At 46.8% G+C, this 17452-nt stretch overlaps 1 protein-coding gene across 3 annotated transcripts in view; it reads left to right on the top strand.

Annotated features, from left to right (window-relative positions):
• Positions 1–400: 400 nt before the first annotated feature.
• The window catches only part of LOC116949713 (uncharacterized), an 84507-nt gene continuing 67455 nt past the window's right edge, over positions 401–17452 (top strand). For 2 of the 3 annotated variants that reach the window (XM_076072322.1, XM_076072320.1), the window contains exons 1-6: positions 401–879; positions 6009–6615; positions 9490–9938; positions 14119–14247; positions 14937–15134; positions 16565–16726. In XM_076072322.1, coding sequence (XP_075928437.1) covers positions 6018–6615; positions 9490–9938; positions 14119–14247; positions 14937–15134; positions 16565–16726 — 1536 coding nt within the window. In that variant the 5' untranslated portion in view covers positions 401–879; positions 6009–6017. The remainder of the gene's footprint in view (positions 880–6008; positions 6616–9489; positions 9939–14118; positions 14248–14936; positions 15135–16564; positions 16727–17452) is intronic. The other variant, XM_076072321.1, reaches the window with a different exon arrangement.

Here is a 17452-nt window from a genome sequence, read left to right as displayed (position 1 = left end):
GTGGTGGTGGTTGGTGGTGGTGGTGGGGGTTGTGGTGGGGGTTGGTGGGGGTTGGTGGTGGTTTTGGTGGGGGTTGGTGGTGGTTGTGGTGGGGGTTGTGATGGGGGTTAGTGGTGGTGGGGGTTGGTGGTGGTTTTGGTGGTGGGGGTTGTGGTGGGGGTTGGTGGTGGTGGGGGTTGGTGGTGGTTGTGGTGGTGGTGGTTGTGGTGGGGGTTGTGGTGGTTGTTAGGGTGGTGGGGGGCCGTGATGGTGGTGGTGGGGGGGGGGCGTGATGGTGGTGGGGGGGGGCGTGATGGTGGTGGTGGTGGGGGGGGGCGTGATGGTGGTGGGGGGGGGGCGTGATGGTGGTGGGGGGGGCGTGATGGTGGTGGGGGGGGCGTGATGGTGGTGGGGGGGGCGTGAGTCTTCCCGGAAGCCGCTCGGTGCCGTGAGCTGGCCACGTGCGTCACTGCTGCTCAAAACAATTCGCCCCTGCCTGGTTTCGTCGTCCTGCGTGCGGCTGGTTGGGGAAGCTGTCTGCCTATTTAAACTCGTCTCGGCCTCCCTCGCTCGCCTCACTCGTGCCCACACGGAGGAGGAGGAAGAAGAGGAAAAGGAGTAGGAGTAGGAAAAGGCTCGCCTGCCGTGGCTTGGGTGGAGGGAGTTGTGTTAATGCCTCGGCGTTGTGTCGTGCGCCCGTTGTCAAGTTGTTGACGGCGCCCTCGTTCTTTGGTGGTTTGGAGGCTTCCCCCGCGTGTGGCGCAGAGGGGTTTTGACTGTCGAGACGAGGAGGAAGAGGAAGAAGAAGCGGTGGAGACAGACAGAGAGAGAGAGATTGGCCTGCCGAGGTTCGTACCCGCTGCTGCCGCCGCCGCCGCCGCCTTTTGTTTGGAGATTGAGGTTGGTTTTTTGGTTGTGTCGTGACTTTAAAAAGAAAATGTTGGTTATAGTTATGTTCGCAAGTGGTGGACAAAAATAACGAACCAAAAAAATACCTCAATACATTTCGTTAACACCGCTGACCCTAAAATAAAAAAGTAAGGCGACGTTTCGGGCAATGGCCCTTCGTCGTAGCACGTAAAGAGGGAAGGCAGAAAGAAGGGCCACGGCCCGAAACGTCGCCTATTATATGTTTATTTTTTTCTCAGTGTTACTGACGAACGTGTTGAGTTGTTGTTTGATGTTTGCCTGCATCTTTCGGTACTTATATCGATGCTTCCTTTCAAACTGGAATAACCCGATAAATTATTTTGTTGGCGCGTCACATCCAATCTCGTCGTAATGTTGTCATAACACATTTTTGTTTTCAATTGTTTGAGGATGAGAACTCTGAAGGATATTTATTACTAATGTTTAAAAAAATACATATATTTAGTTTACGTATCCCGGCAAATCGTCGCGTTGCTGCTGTCCGTGGGTTGCGATGCGAGGCGCGGTTTGGCGCCTCCGGACTTGCAAATCCACAGGTCGCAAATGTTGCCCGCGAGATCTCTCTCTCTGTCTCTCTACGTTAAACAAATATACTTTTAAAACATTATGAGGTTCTCCCACCTCTTCCTAAACGTAGAAAAGAGTAGGCCAAACACACACACCTCTCTCTCTCTAGAGAGACTTCTTCTCGAGCTGACACCAAAATGGTGGCGTGAGAAATTGTGTAGCAGTCAAATTAGTTTGTTTTAAAATATCTCTTATGCAAATGATAATCTATCGAACTACCTTCTTCGTTAATAAAGTATTAAAGCTTTCGTGACTGCATACAATTACTCATTGTTTTTTTCGGTAAAGTCACGTGTGTAGAAATACAATAAAAAAATTTGTTTTAATATAATTTTATTGCATTTCTACATACGTGACTTTACCGAAAAAAAATCAATGAGTACCTTCGTTATCACCGACTGGCCGCGTATCGTGAGGTCATCACCCTGCCAGTTGATTGATCAAAGCGCCGTGAATCGATCGATTGATGCGAAGACGATTTGTTAACATAGCAGCAGCAGCAGCCCCGGTTTTTGTTTACAATCCGCTGCTGGATGTGTGGGATTGTTTGACCATACTTCACCAGCCTGGCACACCTGGACAACCCCATACGGTTTACCCGTATTCTTGTACAGGGGAAATTGAGTTGGTGGGGGGGGGGGGTGAGAAATGTCTTAGTTTGTGTTTCTCCCTTGTGATGGGACTTTGTAGGATGCACGTTGAGATTTATAAGGGGCACGGGGTGACCAATAAGGTCTGAATTGGTCCGTAATAAGATCGGCACTGATAAGGGGTTGACAGGTGTGATTATAGACAGAGACCCACAGAGATACATAGAGACCCACAGAGATACATAGAGACCCATAGAGATACATAGAGATACATAGAGCCCCATAGAGATACATAGAGACCCACAGAAATAAAGACCCATAGAGATACATAGAGACCCACAGAGATACATAAAGACCCATAGAGATACATAAAGACCCACAGATATACATAGAGACCCATAGAGATACATAGAGACCCACAGAGATACATAGAGACCCACAGAGATACATAAAGACCCGCAGAGATACATAGAGACCCATAGTGATACATAGAGACCCATAGAGATACATAGAGACCCACAGAGATAAAGACTCATAGAGATACATAGAGACCCGCGCAGATACATAGAGACCCACGCAGATACATAGAGACCCATAGAGATACATAGAGACCCGCAGAGATACATAGACCCACGCAGATAGATAGAGACCCATAGAGATACATAGACCCATAGGGATACATAGAGACCCATAGAGATACATAGAGACCCATAGAGATACATAGAGACCCATAGAGATACATAGAGACCCATAGAGATACATAGAGACCCATAGAGACCCGCAGAGATACATAGAGACCCAGAGAGATACATAGAGACCCATAGAGATACATAGAGACCCATAGAGATACATAGAGACCCATAGAGATACATAGAGACCCGCAGAGATACATAGAGACCCAGAGAGATACATAGAGACCCAGAGAGATACATAGAGACCCATAGAGATACATAGAGACCCATAGAGATACATAGAGACCCATAGAGATACATAGAGACCCGCAGAGATACATAGACCCACGCAGATAGATAGAGACCCACAGAGATACATAGAGACCCATAGAGATACATCGATAATGCATAGCTGTCAAGCCATAAGGTTTACCCCCTATGCAGGAATCCATACTCTTTGGTTCTTTCGGTGAAGTCGCGTAGGTATAAAATAAATCACGACGTTTCGGGCGCAATACAAGCGTCCGTCATCAGGTGGGAAAGCCTTGGTCTCCTGCTGAGGCAGACTGTTTTTAAAAGGTTTGAAATGGGTGTAGCCCCTGGGTCATAAAGAAGTGGGTGGGGCTAGTGATGTTAATGTGAGAAATTAGCGTGTAACTGTAAGATAGGAAAGCGGCTTCCTCGACGAGGGCACGGAAGTGGCTATGTTAATGTGAGAGATTAGCATGATGTTAATGTAAGATCGAAGAGTGGTGCAATCCAAAGGCATGAGTGCAACCCAACGGGTGCAATCCAAAGGACATGAGAGTGCAATGCAAAGGACATGTGAGCATGAGAGATCTATGAGAGAGGCATAGATAGGCCTCGGCAAGGAAAGGTAAAAGGTAAAAACCACGAGCCTACCTTTACCCTACCTTTAACTCTTACCCCATACAAATGACCCGATTACAGGGTAATTACTGGGGTACTCCACGTGAAAAAGGTTTATAACAGGTAAATGCTAGGTAGAGCGCTTTATTAATATAGAATACTCTCAATGATTCCAATTTTACACGCCTTTTAACTCACTCTGGCTGTTGTATTGTCAAATCTTGTAACTCAATTTTAACCCACATCCCAATGTGGTATCGACTGCAAACTTGGTATACTTTTGTCATACTGATGACAATACTATATTCTATCATTAAAATTTAAAAATATATTTTTAAACATTATTTATGTTATGTTTCGGCTTGGCTCTAATTGTCCACTGTCAACTGACGTTGGCTGTAATTGGCCACGGTCCCTTACATTATGGCATGCTCCGGGGCCACTTCCTGGAGTCGTGGAATTCTGCCATTACTCGTACGGTACATTTAATAAAAGCGTGTTTTAAAAAAAAGTTTTTACTTATTAAATGGAGGCCACGGACTGCGCCACGGCGCTTTTAGCGGTAAACAAGGTACCTTATTTACCGGGTAATACTTCGCGCTACCTTTACCCTACCCTTTACCTTACCCCTTACCTTACCCCTTGGCATGTCGACACTGTTACCCTTTACCTTTTTACCCGGTAATAAGGGTAGATTACCTTACCTTGCCTAGGCATAGAGAGACACACAGTCGGAAATAACAGCTGTTATTTCGTCTAGGAGGCCGCTTTGGATTGCACCACTCTTCGATCTCACATTAACATCATGCTAATCTCTCACATTAACATAGCCACTTCCGTGCCCTCGTCTCGGAGGCCGCTCTCCTATCTTACAGTTACATGCTAATTTCTCACATTAACGTCACTAGCCCCGACCACTTCTTTATGACTCTTGAGCTACACCCATTTCAAACCTTTTAAAACAGTCTGCCTCAGCAGCAGACCATGCTTTCCCGCCTGATGAAGCACGCTTATGTTGCGCCCGAAACATCGTGATTTATTTTATTTTATACCTAACTGACTTTACCGAAAGAACCAAAGAGTAAGGTCTGAATTGGTCTGCAATAAGGTAGGGCACTGATAAGGGGTTGACAGGTACGTGATGGAAGGTGCGAATTGGTAATGGCAGGTGTAGGGGTAGGGGTGGCACACCATACCACAGTTGTTTGTCTTGATCCGAGTACAAATTTTACGCAATGCACACCACGTTGGTATCGAGAGATCGGCTGTCTCAGGAACTTGTGGAAGTTTAAGACCGGAAGTAGGTGGATTGCTTCACTATTCTGGCAAATCGCCCGGTGATGCTGGATGTAATTACCAGCAAAACATAGTACTACTCAAATAGTAAATGTTGTGGATTTACTCTCCCAACACGCCGGTGGGCTGGAGTAGTAACAAGTTGACGCATTGTTTACGTGACAAACCTTACTGGCCGTGTTGGGTGGTGGAGGGTTACGACACAATTATACTTACGCGATCTAACCCAAAAACCTTTATTATGTTACTCGGTTAATAACTATTTTTGTTTAAACGTTTACACTGCACTTTTGATGTCGTATATTTACGGTGTTTGAGTACAAATGGAATCTCTACCTCCTCCTGGCTTCTCTGAAATTCCCTTGCCCCCAAAATTGCGCTCTTTTATTCTCTTTCGAAGGCAGTGCTATTGACGAGTGTTATTTAAAAAAATATATTCACGCTTATATTTGGACTTCAAACAAACACATCGCGCGCTTTCAGATGCGCTTCTGCGGCCCTCTGGAATGCTCTTCCTTGCGATATTAGGAAGCCACTGGAAGCTATGCACTTGGAACTCATAATCCAGATTGAAAACTAATTTATTTAGAACTGTTTAGTTTGTTGTCCTTCCCCCCCCCCGCACCTCCGATTAGCATGGTTGGCTACGTATGGTGCGAAAGAAGTTCAACAGGGGTGGTCCCGCCTATATTGGGCCTCTTAAGATTTCCATAAAACTTTAATTGTTATACTGCCTAGGGATGTTGAACTAATAGTCGAATTAAGTAGTTTGGTCATTCCGTTTCACACTGCAAGGTGTCGTGCCTGAACAGAATTCCTGTTTGCACAACAATTGCGCATGGATAAAGTAGGCTAAATTACCCTCTAGAGTGCTCGATTAAAACGTTCAGTAGTGGAAGTCATACCATCAACAGTGGCGTGAGGAATATACATTGCAGGGCTGCATCTTTGCCACATTCAATTGCATTTGCGTGACCACACAGTTGGATACTTTTGCCCGGGGATCGAGAACCCCCCCGTTTGCTCTCACACTCCGCACAAGACAGATCCAAGAGGTAATCATGTGTGTGCGTGCACCATTTGCGCTGTCGTCTTTTGTGCATAGGCCACCATCATGGGCGACGACTGGAAGCAGAAGGTGCTGGCCCTGCTGACAGAGATGCCCGATGGCTGCACAGTGGGCGAGCTGTGCACGCACTACACGCAGCGCTACCACCTCAGCCTCGCTCCCAAGAAGCACGGCTTCCTCAACACAAAGAACATGCTGAAGTCCTTGGGGGGCCACATCGACCACGGTTGTCTCACCAAAGGGGTCGCTAAACTGAGCGGGATGCCGCCGTCCGCGGCACAACGAGAGGAGGAGAGTCCTCCTCCCAAAGCAAGATGGAGGCAATTGGAGGACGGAAGCGACGACCATCGGCGAGAGGGCACGGAATTTCAACGACGAGGAGGATCGCCGTTCAAGGTGAAGGCCTCGCTTCCCGTCGCGGAAGGGGCGAGCAGAGGCAACCCGCACTCGTCCCCGCGGGGTTCGATGGTGGACATCGGCCCGGCAGGAGCCGCGCAGATGCGTTACCAGCAGAGTCCGGCGGAGACCACGGGGCTCGCACTTGGAGGGGTACCAGCAGTGGTGGTGCAGCAGCAGCAGCCACCTCTCATTGGTGACTGTGTGTCACCCTGGGTGAAGAAGTTGATCGACACACAGTCTCCAGGTATTGGGATGTTGCAATGGGTTGTCATGTACATATATGTACGTACCGAATTTTGTTTTAGATTGCTCAACGTATAAAATTGAGATGACGTTTTTTTAAACACGTGGTTGTTTGAGAATGGATGCGTTTTACTGGTAGGAACCTCCTGGTTACACCAGCCCACAGCGGATTATTGTGTCGGTCCGTCCGTCGTGCATCCAAAAATGGGAGGGGCTGGGTGGAGAGGGGAGGGTGGGGAGGGGCTGGGTGGGGAGGGAGGAGCTGGGTGGGGAGGGTGGGGAGGGGCTGGGTGGGGAGGGTGGGGCTGGGTGGGGAGGGGAGGGGCAGGGTTGGGAGGGGCTGGGTGGGGAGGATGGGGAGGGGCTGGGTGGGAAGGGTGGGGAGGGGCTGGGTGAGGAGGGTGGGGCTGGGAGGGGGGTGGGGCTGGGTGGTGAGGGGCTGGTCACCCCGTGGTGCCCTTATAAAACTCAACGTTTAACCTACTGACGCCGGCTTGTGCTCGCCCTCACAGTCGGGCATATTTGCGGAATACACCACGTGCCGCCGTTGACCCTGGCCATTGACCGAGCAACCCAACGTTCCTACCAGCTCCCTCCGCAGGAATGTGTTCTTGGATGTAAGAGCTTGTTTTTTGTGCAGTTAAATCATGGTTAGGCACTCGAGAGGAAACCGTTTGAGATTATATTTCGCTCTTTAAATAATGGGCGATGTATTTTTCAAATCGCTCAGCACCTGTGCCCAACTAGCAGTGTAAGAGTGTAGTAAAAGTGAGGTGATCGGCAGGTCGTGTGTGGGTGGGTTAAATTGTGGGCACTACCACCTCTTAAAAGATGCATGACCGGTATGAAAAATTAGGGTAAAATATCCTCTCGAGGGGGCTAGTTAGAATGCCTTCTGGTGGAGGCCTTTCCAACAGCAGTGGCGTGGGCAAGACATTGCAGGGTCTGCATCTTTGTGTCTTGTTATATTGGCCTTGATCAGTTCTATCCAGAGTTTGATTGTCACCGCAACCGCTGGACCCGCGAGCCTCGGGTGTGTTGAGAAAGTCAGGTTGGTTCAACAAACTCTTTGGGGAGATCCTACCCCACTGCTCTTTTTGATCACTTAATGAGGTGTCTCTTACCCAGCACCAGTTATAACATTTAAATTAATAGTTACCACTATTTTTCTCCTCTGAGTGCAGTGTGTTTTTTTTATAATAGTTGTTTTGCATATTCGCTACGAATGTATTGTGCTGTACCTGCACTTTTTGAAAGTCGGGGGGCTGTGCAGTTCGAAAGAAAACTGAATTATGTAGAAAATAATTTCTTTAGAACTGCTTTTTGTACTTAGTTTTACCTTCCCCCCCCGCACCTCCAATTAACACGGTTGGCTACGTACGATGCGAAAGAAGTTCAACATAGGTGTGATCTCCATATATATAAAAGGCAAAGTTGTGAATATGTGTGTCTGGTCAAAATGTTTAGCGTACTTCCCGACATGCAACAAACTCGAAATTTGCCATGTGGGTACTTTACAGACTGTGTACACCATGCAAAAATTATAATCTGTCACGTAACCTGCGCATGTGGAAGCGTTAACGCAATGTCCTGTCGCGTTTAGCGCGCTGCGCTACGAACCCGGCGACCCGAGTTCGATTCCCGCTCACGGCCACCACCGGTGACGATTATTTTAACTGGTCCTGGGCCTCCCCTACGTCGACTCAGCCTCAAAACGAGTAACTGCTGTGGTGTGTGAACATCGCCACTGGGGAGACGAAGGCGGCCGGGCGTGGTGAATCCAAGTCCCGGGCGAAGCCGGGTAGTACAGCTAGTACTGTATAAATGTTCGCGGCCGTAGTTCGCTATGACATGACAAGTACTGCACGGCAAGTCCTCGCTTATCGCCTGTTCACACGATAACGCGTTTTCACTACAACGCGCTTTCTTTAATTTAGGGAACGCTTTTCGCACAACGCGGAACGCGCTCCATCACAACGCGCTTTCTGAGCGGACGACTTTCTTGAGCTGCGCGGTTGAGCGAGATGAGACGGTAATGCGGCGGCGGCGTCCTCTCAAGTTATTTGGACCCCCATCTTACCGTGCGTGGACATTATTATTATTATTTACGGGAGGAAAATAGTTTTCGCTTAACGCATCTGCCGCGTTAAACGAGGACTTGCTGTACAGGTGCTGTGCACACTGTACTCTGAATGAAAATCTCTATTGACCCTGGAGAAATCCGAAGCGCTATCAAGCTCTTATTCACAGATGTCCAATAAGGGGCAGTGGGGGTCACCAAGTGACACAGCTTGTCCGTGGAGTAGATCATGAGGTGCCAACTTCGCCTACGCAACGCCGCTCTCCCTCTGGCTCTGCCTGCCTCGCTCTGTGCACGCGAGGCGCTAATTTTTCGGAAGTACAGTACTCATTGTGTTACCGTTCACCATGGGGGCCCCTAAGCTAAGTTTAAATAATACAGTATGACATTCATTTATTCGTTAATATATGCACTTTTAAATATGTTTACGTTCATCATTAATAAAGGCGAGTTAAATGATACTACACAACGTGGTCATTGATATATACGTACAGTTGATATGGTTAAACGTGACTGTAGTTTATGCCCCCGAGCCCCTTTTTTTCCTCACGAGCTTTTGAGTGATAATATACACGGGTTTAATATTAGCGCCGGTTTACAGAATTTATCCCCGCAAATATATTAAGGGTTTGCCGTATACCATCTCAGGCTTTTGCCACGCACCACTGCGGGCATCTCCCAGGAGTTGAATTCGGTGATCATCTCGTCTAGTGCTCGCACTTGTATACCGCTTGCCCTGAAGTCTGATAAACTCACCACCCGTGCTTGCTTTTTTACCTATTTTTTTTAATTCAGCAATGCCTGCTGCCGCCACCGCTTCCTCACAAGAATGGCCGTCCATCCTGCGCATGAGCAAAAGTAAGCTCAAGGAAATGCAGAGCAAGCAGAACTCGCCCGTGCAGAACGTCGATGCGCAGTGTGGTGCTGCGTCTCAGCAGCTGCCGACTGCACAATTGGATGCCGTGGCCCAACCGCAGAATCAAGAGCAGCTGCTGCCCACGCCGGAAAGAAAAGAGGTAGTACAAAAGAAACCCAAGAAAACCCTAAGCGCGGCCGAGAAACAAGATGCGGACAGGTACTATGCCAGCATGCGACAGGTCCACCATGGCGTGATGCAGGGGAGCCCCAGAGTGGATCCAGGCAGGAGGCCAACTAGGTACATGAGCGTGGAGCGCGTGAACGAGATCGCCGCTGACTGCATTAAGACACTCGGGGAGACTGAGCAGCATGTGTCGCCAGAAAAGGTGAGTAGCTCTCCCACTTCTGTCGAAGAAATAAAAAAACGATTTCCTTTTCAAATGAACATCGAGATATGGTGCTCATTTACTTTTTACCATCCTGAACCAGTCATGGAAATTCCACATTCCTATGATGTGGGGGAGGGGTTAAGTCTCTGCATTTATTCGTTAGTATATCATTTTATATTTTTTTGTGCTTTACTGGCCATCCAGCAAAATATTACTTAAACCGCATTTCACTCAACTTAAGTGTGCCATAAGTATTTAATGATTACAATCTATAATTCTTATAACACACATGCTGCCAAAAGTTCTAGAAACAATAACATGAATTTAATGTACCTCAAAATAACTGTTCTATTAATTACTCTCCGAAAAACGATAGTGAAGCACTAATTTTATGCGCGACAGCTATTTATGTACAACCTTAATTCTTGCACTTTTGTTAATCATTAACATTTTGTTCGGAATGATATACAGTGAGGGAAAAAAGTATTTGATCCCCTGCTGATTTTGTACGTTTGCCCACTGACAAAGAAATGATGAGTCTATAATTTTAATGGTAAGTTTTTTTTAACAGTGAGAGACAGAAGATCAACAAAAAAATTCAGAAAAACGCATGTCAAAAATTATATTAATTGATTTGCATTTTAATGAGGGAAATAAGTATTTGACCCGCTCTCAATCAGAAAGATTTCTGGCTCCCAGGTGTCTTTTATACAGATAACGAGCTGAGATTAGGAGCACACTCTTACAGGGAGTGCTCCTAATATCAGCTTGTTACCTGTATAACAGGCACCTGTCCACAGAAGCAAATCAATCAATCAATCAGATTCCAAACTCTCCACCATGGCCAAGACCAAAGAGCTCCCCAAGGATGTCAGGGACAAGATTGTAGACCTACACAAGGCTGGAATGGGCTACAAGACCATTGCCAAGCAGCTTGGTGAGAAGGTGACAACAGTTGGTGCGATTATTCGCAAATGGAAGAAACACAAAAGAACTGTCAATCTCCCTCGGCCTGGGGCTCCATGCAAGATCTCACCTCGTGGAGTTGCAATGATCATGAGAACGGTGAGGAATCAGCCCAGAACTACACGGGAGGATCTTGTCAATGATCTCAAGGCAGCTGGGACCATAGTCACCAAGAAAACAATTGGTAACACACTACGCCGTGAAGGACTGAAATCCTGCAGCGCCTGCAAGGTCCCCCTGCTCAAGAAAGCACATATACATGCCCGTCTGAAGTTTGCCAGTGAACATCTGAATGATTCGGAGGACAACTGGGTGAAAGTGTTGTGGTCAGATGAGACCAAAATGGAGCTCTTTGGCATCAACTCAACTCGCCGTGTTTGGAGGAGGAGGAATGCTGCCTATGACCCCAAGAACACCATCCCCACCGTCAAACATGGAGGTGGAAACATTATGCTTTGGGGGTGTTTTTCTGCTAAGGGGACAGGACAACTTCACCGCATCAAAGGGACGATGGACGGGGCCATGTACCGTCAAATCTTGGGTGAGAACCTCCTTCCCTCAGCCAGGGCATTGAAAATAGGTCGTGGATGGGTATTCCAGCATGACAATGACCCAAAACACACAGCCAAGGCACCAAAGGAGTGGCTCAAGAAGAAGCACATGAAGGTCCTGGAGTGGCCTAGCCAGTCTCCAGACCTTAATCCCATAGAAAATCTGTGGAGGGAGTTGAAGGTTCGAGTTGCCAAACGTCAGCCTCGAAACCTTAATGACTTGGAGAAGATCTGCAAAGAGGAGTGGGACAAAATCCCTCCTGAGATGTGTGCAAACCTGGTGGCCAACTACAAGAAACGTCTGACCTCTGTGATTGCCAACAAGGGTTTTGCCACCAAGTATAAGTCATGTTTTGTAGAGGGCTCAAATACTTATTTCCCTCATTAAAATGCAAATTAATTTATAACATTTTTGACATGCGTTTTTCTGGATTTTTGTTGTAATTCTGTCTCTAACTGTTCAAATAAACCTACCATTAAAATTATAGACTGATCATTTCTTTGTCAGTGGGCAAATGTACAAAATCAGCAGGGGATCAAATACTTTTTTCCCTCGCTGTACTTAAGATCTTTGATCAAGCTACGATATTTTGCAAAACAGACGATGGAAAACTTGTGGATATTATATTGTGCGATATGTGGATATGTGCCACTTAAACCGCAAGAAGTCAATAACGATGACTTGTGTTGAGTGTTTAATATGCAAGCAATGAGCCCACCACAAGTTCGTTAATGTTATAATGGAAGCAATGAAATTAATGAAAATCTTTTGCTCTGCCATTTTATTTTAAATTACGACTCTTCAAAGGGCTGTGGTTGTAGTAAGCAATATTTGAATTTGTTTAAACGACCTGTATTCTCTTACAACATGTTTTATATTCCTAGGCATTAAATGTGTACTAAAGAGTCAGACTAATTGTAAATCTAATGGAACCACTTGAATCGATGTCCGTTAATATATGTAGGCGTGGTAAGGTTTCGAGACGCACTCGGCGATGCGTGAAACGCATTCCGTGTCCTTCCTCGTCCATTTGTCTTCATTCCAACGTCAACTTTGTTCTGCCGGTCTCTCTCATTAAGGCCACATGGCCACACTGTGTCTCTTAGTTCTTGCAAGCTAAGCTGGAGTGAGTCTCTTTCATTAAGGCCACATGGCCACACTGTGTCTCTTAGTTCTTGCAAGCTAAGCTGGAGTCGGTCTCTTTTCGACATACGTCCCACCCAATTCTATAATCCAGTTTCTCTATATGTTTTTAATATATATTTAAATACATATTTCCTTCCACAAATCTGGCTGCCTCCTGATGATGCTGGTTGTAATTACTGGCGAAACGTCGTACTCAGATTGTAAATGTTGTGGCTTTGCTCTCTAACACACAACCGGTGTGCTGTACTAGTAACGAAATGGCATGTTCTGTTTAAGTGACAAACCTTACTAATTGGCTGTGTCGGGTGGTGGCGGGTTTAACGACACATTTATATATTTACGCAATCTAACCCAATAAACGTGTATTATGTAAAAATATATTTATTTTACCCCTATCGCTTTTTGGACAGTTTCCAATCTCTAACGTCTTTCACATTGTTCTGATGTACAGTGCTACATTTCAAATTACTGTCATTTTTGCAACGGGTTGTTTAAAATATATTTAAATGGTGTAGTTACACGCTTAAACTCGCTTCCAAATCGCATTCAGCATTTTCTTCTTTAGAAGTCATCTGTAACCACAATTGGTACGTCGATGCACTACCCATTTCATTATCGTTTGTTGACCTTAATTTATCAATTTAAATGTTATTGAGTGTGCCAAATCCTAAAGAGCGGTCTTTGAGTCGACCTTATTTATTTTATATTCACATCTGAAACGCCTGTGCACATGAATGTAATCCAGTTACACACTCTCCTACTTGTTCATCAACTTTCTTCGTGGTGTAGATTTGATGGCTTGTATAGCAACCATAAACAAACACAAGAACCCGTAGTCCGGGTGACTCATGATCCATGACTCACTATGCCAGTGGGCCAGGTTTCACTCTCAACTCTCTACCTGTGTGGCATGAATGAAACGCACCTGTAAATATATCCTAAGTAAATTTGACCTGAAATGATTGCACAACAATTGCCCCGCCTTCATGGGATGTTTTATACTCTTTATCTGGCTTTGACCTGAATTATATAAAAGTGCGGCTCTGCAACTGCTTGGTCACACCACCGCTGGTGAAAGGACCTTCATGAGAGCGAACTCTTTACGAGTATTTGGTCTAGTTTTCCATGTTGACCAGATGTGTTGGAAGAGCTGGCCGAAACCCACACTTTGCCGCATCACACGCGACTTGCCGATCAGCTAACTGTGGTGTACCCATTTAGCGACCTCTGGTCTGTGAGTTCAGTATACTAACCATTAACAGCATGGCAGCTTCCTAATTTGCTTGTGTGACAATTAACCTATGTCATTATCTCGTGTGCAGTTCTGCCATGTCAACACAACCTGAAATAAGTATTGGCGGGAGGGAAGGAAATTATTACTCGCACACCTGCACCTGCCTTGTGCTCCAAAACACCTAAGGGCATTACTACCGCTGTGAGAAATTGACGGGCGTAGACTGCTGCATGGCGATGATGTATTCACGTCATCTCTGCTGTTTTCCTCTTTTGCTAGGTGATTCATTTGGTGTGCCAACACCTCCAGGTGCAGTTCCTCAAGGACGTGGGCATTCGAGACATGTTCGTTTTGCCTGTGATGAATGAGTTTGTCCGAACACACAGAGAAGTCAACCTGTTCATCGAGGTGCGTTTCCCATGTTTATTTCACTCTATTGGTCGTCTGTTTGCTAGGGCATATTGCGCCCAGAGGTCACCCACTGAGTTTTTTGACCGTAACATTACCTTCACTTGGGTTTGGTGATCCATTCAACAGGGAAAACTATTTGTAAGAAACGTAAACGTGGCAACGTGATAATTGAATAACAATAGCATGAACATCAGTGGACTCCAAGCAAAGAAGTACAACACCAAGTGCAGCTTCAAACTTGTGTCGGAGTGATTCACATCGTCACCTCTGGTGATTCGATGAATTGTTGTAATTTGGAGTTGCGGCTCTAGTGGCTACAAGGGAATGTGAACCCATAACTTAATGTATACGAATGTAAAAACATTAACTGTATTGCAGAAGTATTTGTTACGCTTCCTATCGGCCGCACAGCCTTCTGTAAGTGCATCTTAGCAGCATTGCTTCTCCCGCACCTTACGTGCGAAAGAAGTTCAACATTCTCTGAACCGGTGTTGACGTTCATTGTCTCATGAGCAGGCCCAAGCGTGCTCCAACCAATGCTGGTGGACTGCCTGATGTTTAGAAGCAAGGATCTTTTTTGGTAGATATGGGTCGTCGGCTATAAGACGACTGAGCCATCAAATGTAAGTGTTAACATCAGCCTGAGTTTGTATTTTTTTTGGTGGGGTGGGGGGGGGGCTTTGCAGGCCTTCGAGAAAGTGCGATGCATCAGCACGCTGTACGAGCTGGGCCAGTGCTTGGCCGCCCTGAAGGAAAAGCAGTTCTTTCGCGAGATCGGCCTGGGACCGCTGTGCCGCCACCCTCTGGTGCAGCGCCTCTTTAAAGTGCCGCACTCACTCCGCGATGATGACATCTACGAGATCACCACCGTGGACATCCTCCAGGTCTTGCCCACTTAACCCTTTTCCATCGTTTTTTTTTCAAGCTTATTTTGTTAATGATTTGAGAACCAGCCGTGGTGTAACGGTTAGCAAACTGGAGTTGGCATTCCTGAGGTTGCCAAATTCAATTCCATCTTCCGGCGCAGTAGTTGAAATAATTGCCAAGTTTGTCAAATCCCCATGCCTCTGTCCACCCCACAGTGTAAATGGGTTGACGGAAGGTATGCATTCGATCGGCAAGTCGTGTGTGGTGGGGTAAAGCGTGGGTATGCCCACCTCTTCCAATAGGTGGGGAGAGTTTTCAGGCCTTAGAGAAACCCCCCACCCCACCACCACAAGTCCCCCCCCCTGCCCCACCACTACCAGCCCCCCTCTCGGCAAGAACCACCACCAGCCCTCGTTGGCCCCGCCACCATCAGCCCCCCCCGCCATCAGCCCCCCCCCCCCCGGCATGAACCACCACCAGCCCCCGCTGGCCCCACCATCACCAGCCCCCCCCGACCCACTACTACCAACCCCCCCCCCCGACCCACCACCACCAACCTCCCCCCCCCCCGCGCCACCACCGGCCCCACCACCACCAGCCCTCCCCCTCGCGTGCAATTGCAGGGCTGCACAACCTACAACCTTTATGATTTGCGTTGGCAGCAGTGCACAAGCAGAATTAAAGTCCCAACACATTTGTCGATAACACTGTGGCCCAAAAATGGAACGTGCTATTAGACAATTTTTCGGACAATGGCCCTGTTTATTAGAACATAAGCCAAGGAAATATATTTGGTAATAAACAGTTGGAGGCTACACTTTACATCATGGGGCAGAGTAGGATTTTAAAAAAAAATGTTTTTTATCAGTTTTTTTAATTTTGCATATAAATAGTTACCTGATATATTTTGAGAAATGGTAATCGCCGTGAAGTGCAGTCTCCAATTCTTATTGTCCACTCAATTTTTCTGGCCTTTCTATGCAATATGAAAAAGGGTCATTGCCCAAAACGTCGCTTATTGTATTTTTTTCCCCTTTTAAGGCCGCAGTGCTACTGACGCATGCATTTGTTTGGTCTTTCAAATTATATGAAAGCTCAGCAAGTCATTCCTTGCAGATGTAAGCAGAAGTGATACGCGCCCACCCCAACCACCCCTGTCGCGACTCAATCAATTGTCGCGATTGAGGGCTCGTGAATCAACTCAAGATTCAACGCCTTTTTTTAAAACGTGGTAAATGCAGCAGGCTGTAGTGGCTGGAGTGGGTGGGTGTTGGAACATGTGAACCAATGACACGCAACGTATACGAATCTCAAACATCGATTCTTACGCACGCGATCCGGTGTGCATATCGCGAGCTTGAGGATGAATAATCATGTCCGAATCGATGCGTCGTTGCTCCCCTAGCATGCGCTCTGCGTAACCCGCTCGTGTTGTTGTTTGCGGCAGAGTTTGAGGACCTTCATGGCCAAGAGCCGCAGCTCCCGAGGCAAAGGAGTGACAGCACGCTTGGAGATGCCGGACTTCCTGAAGCATCTCATGGAACAGTACGGGGCTCCGGATATTTACGATCTGGGCATCCGTATCACCAGCATACCTCTGGGCATTTCCGTACGTGCCGTGCCTGCGTGTACGAGCATGTGTGTGTATGCATTGCGTCGCTTGTTGACTGCGTGAATTGTATTATTCGATGCGTGAAGTACGTATTGTTGCCCTTGAGGGGGATTTACTTTCGTAATTAAATAAGTTCTGGAATTGCTGAGACACAGTCAAAGCGTAAGTGGCGCTGTGCTCCGACCCGAAAGTGACACTGCATCAGCCTTTTTCCACTATTCCCCTGCCCCTTGCGTTTGCCTTACACGGCCACAATGCTGAGCTATCCTCAGTTGCTCAGGCACACAAGTTTCACACCGCGTCTCCCTGTCAAGTGAATATGATGTATCTTTTGTCATGCAGTCTGAGACTGACTTACTACAGGACTTAAGTTTTGTGAGTGCAGTGCTGTGACAAGAGCACTGCACTTATGTAAGTATATGTTAATATATATAGTATTGAAGGCTGAGGCCTCTTTTGCTGTACCGCTCCTTCCAGAAATCTTCTTTCCCGAGTGATTGTGCATTTGTCGCTTGTTTCAGAGGTTCGCGATTCGATCCCAGGAGTCGCCCTAGTTAATACTGCGGGTGTATTAAGCAAAACTGCATTTCCATATGCTTCACAATGTAAAAAATATCCCGTGATATTCATAAATGAGGAGGATATTTGTGCCGGTGTCACGATCAAAATTTGCAACTCTGAACAAGTACTCAGAAATTCTGGGATTGGGTAAAACCACATGTA

This window comes from Petromyzon marinus, chromosome 37 (assembly GCF_048934315.1).
Source record: "Petromyzon marinus isolate PM22_M1 ecotype Great Lakes invasive population chromosome 37, UKy_Petmar_22M1.pri1.0, whole genome shotgun sequence".
Taxonomy (NCBI): Eukaryota; Metazoa; Chordata; class Hyperoartia; order Petromyzontiformes; family Petromyzontidae; genus Petromyzon; species Petromyzon marinus.
This window is presented reverse-complemented; position numbering and strand designations above follow the sequence as displayed.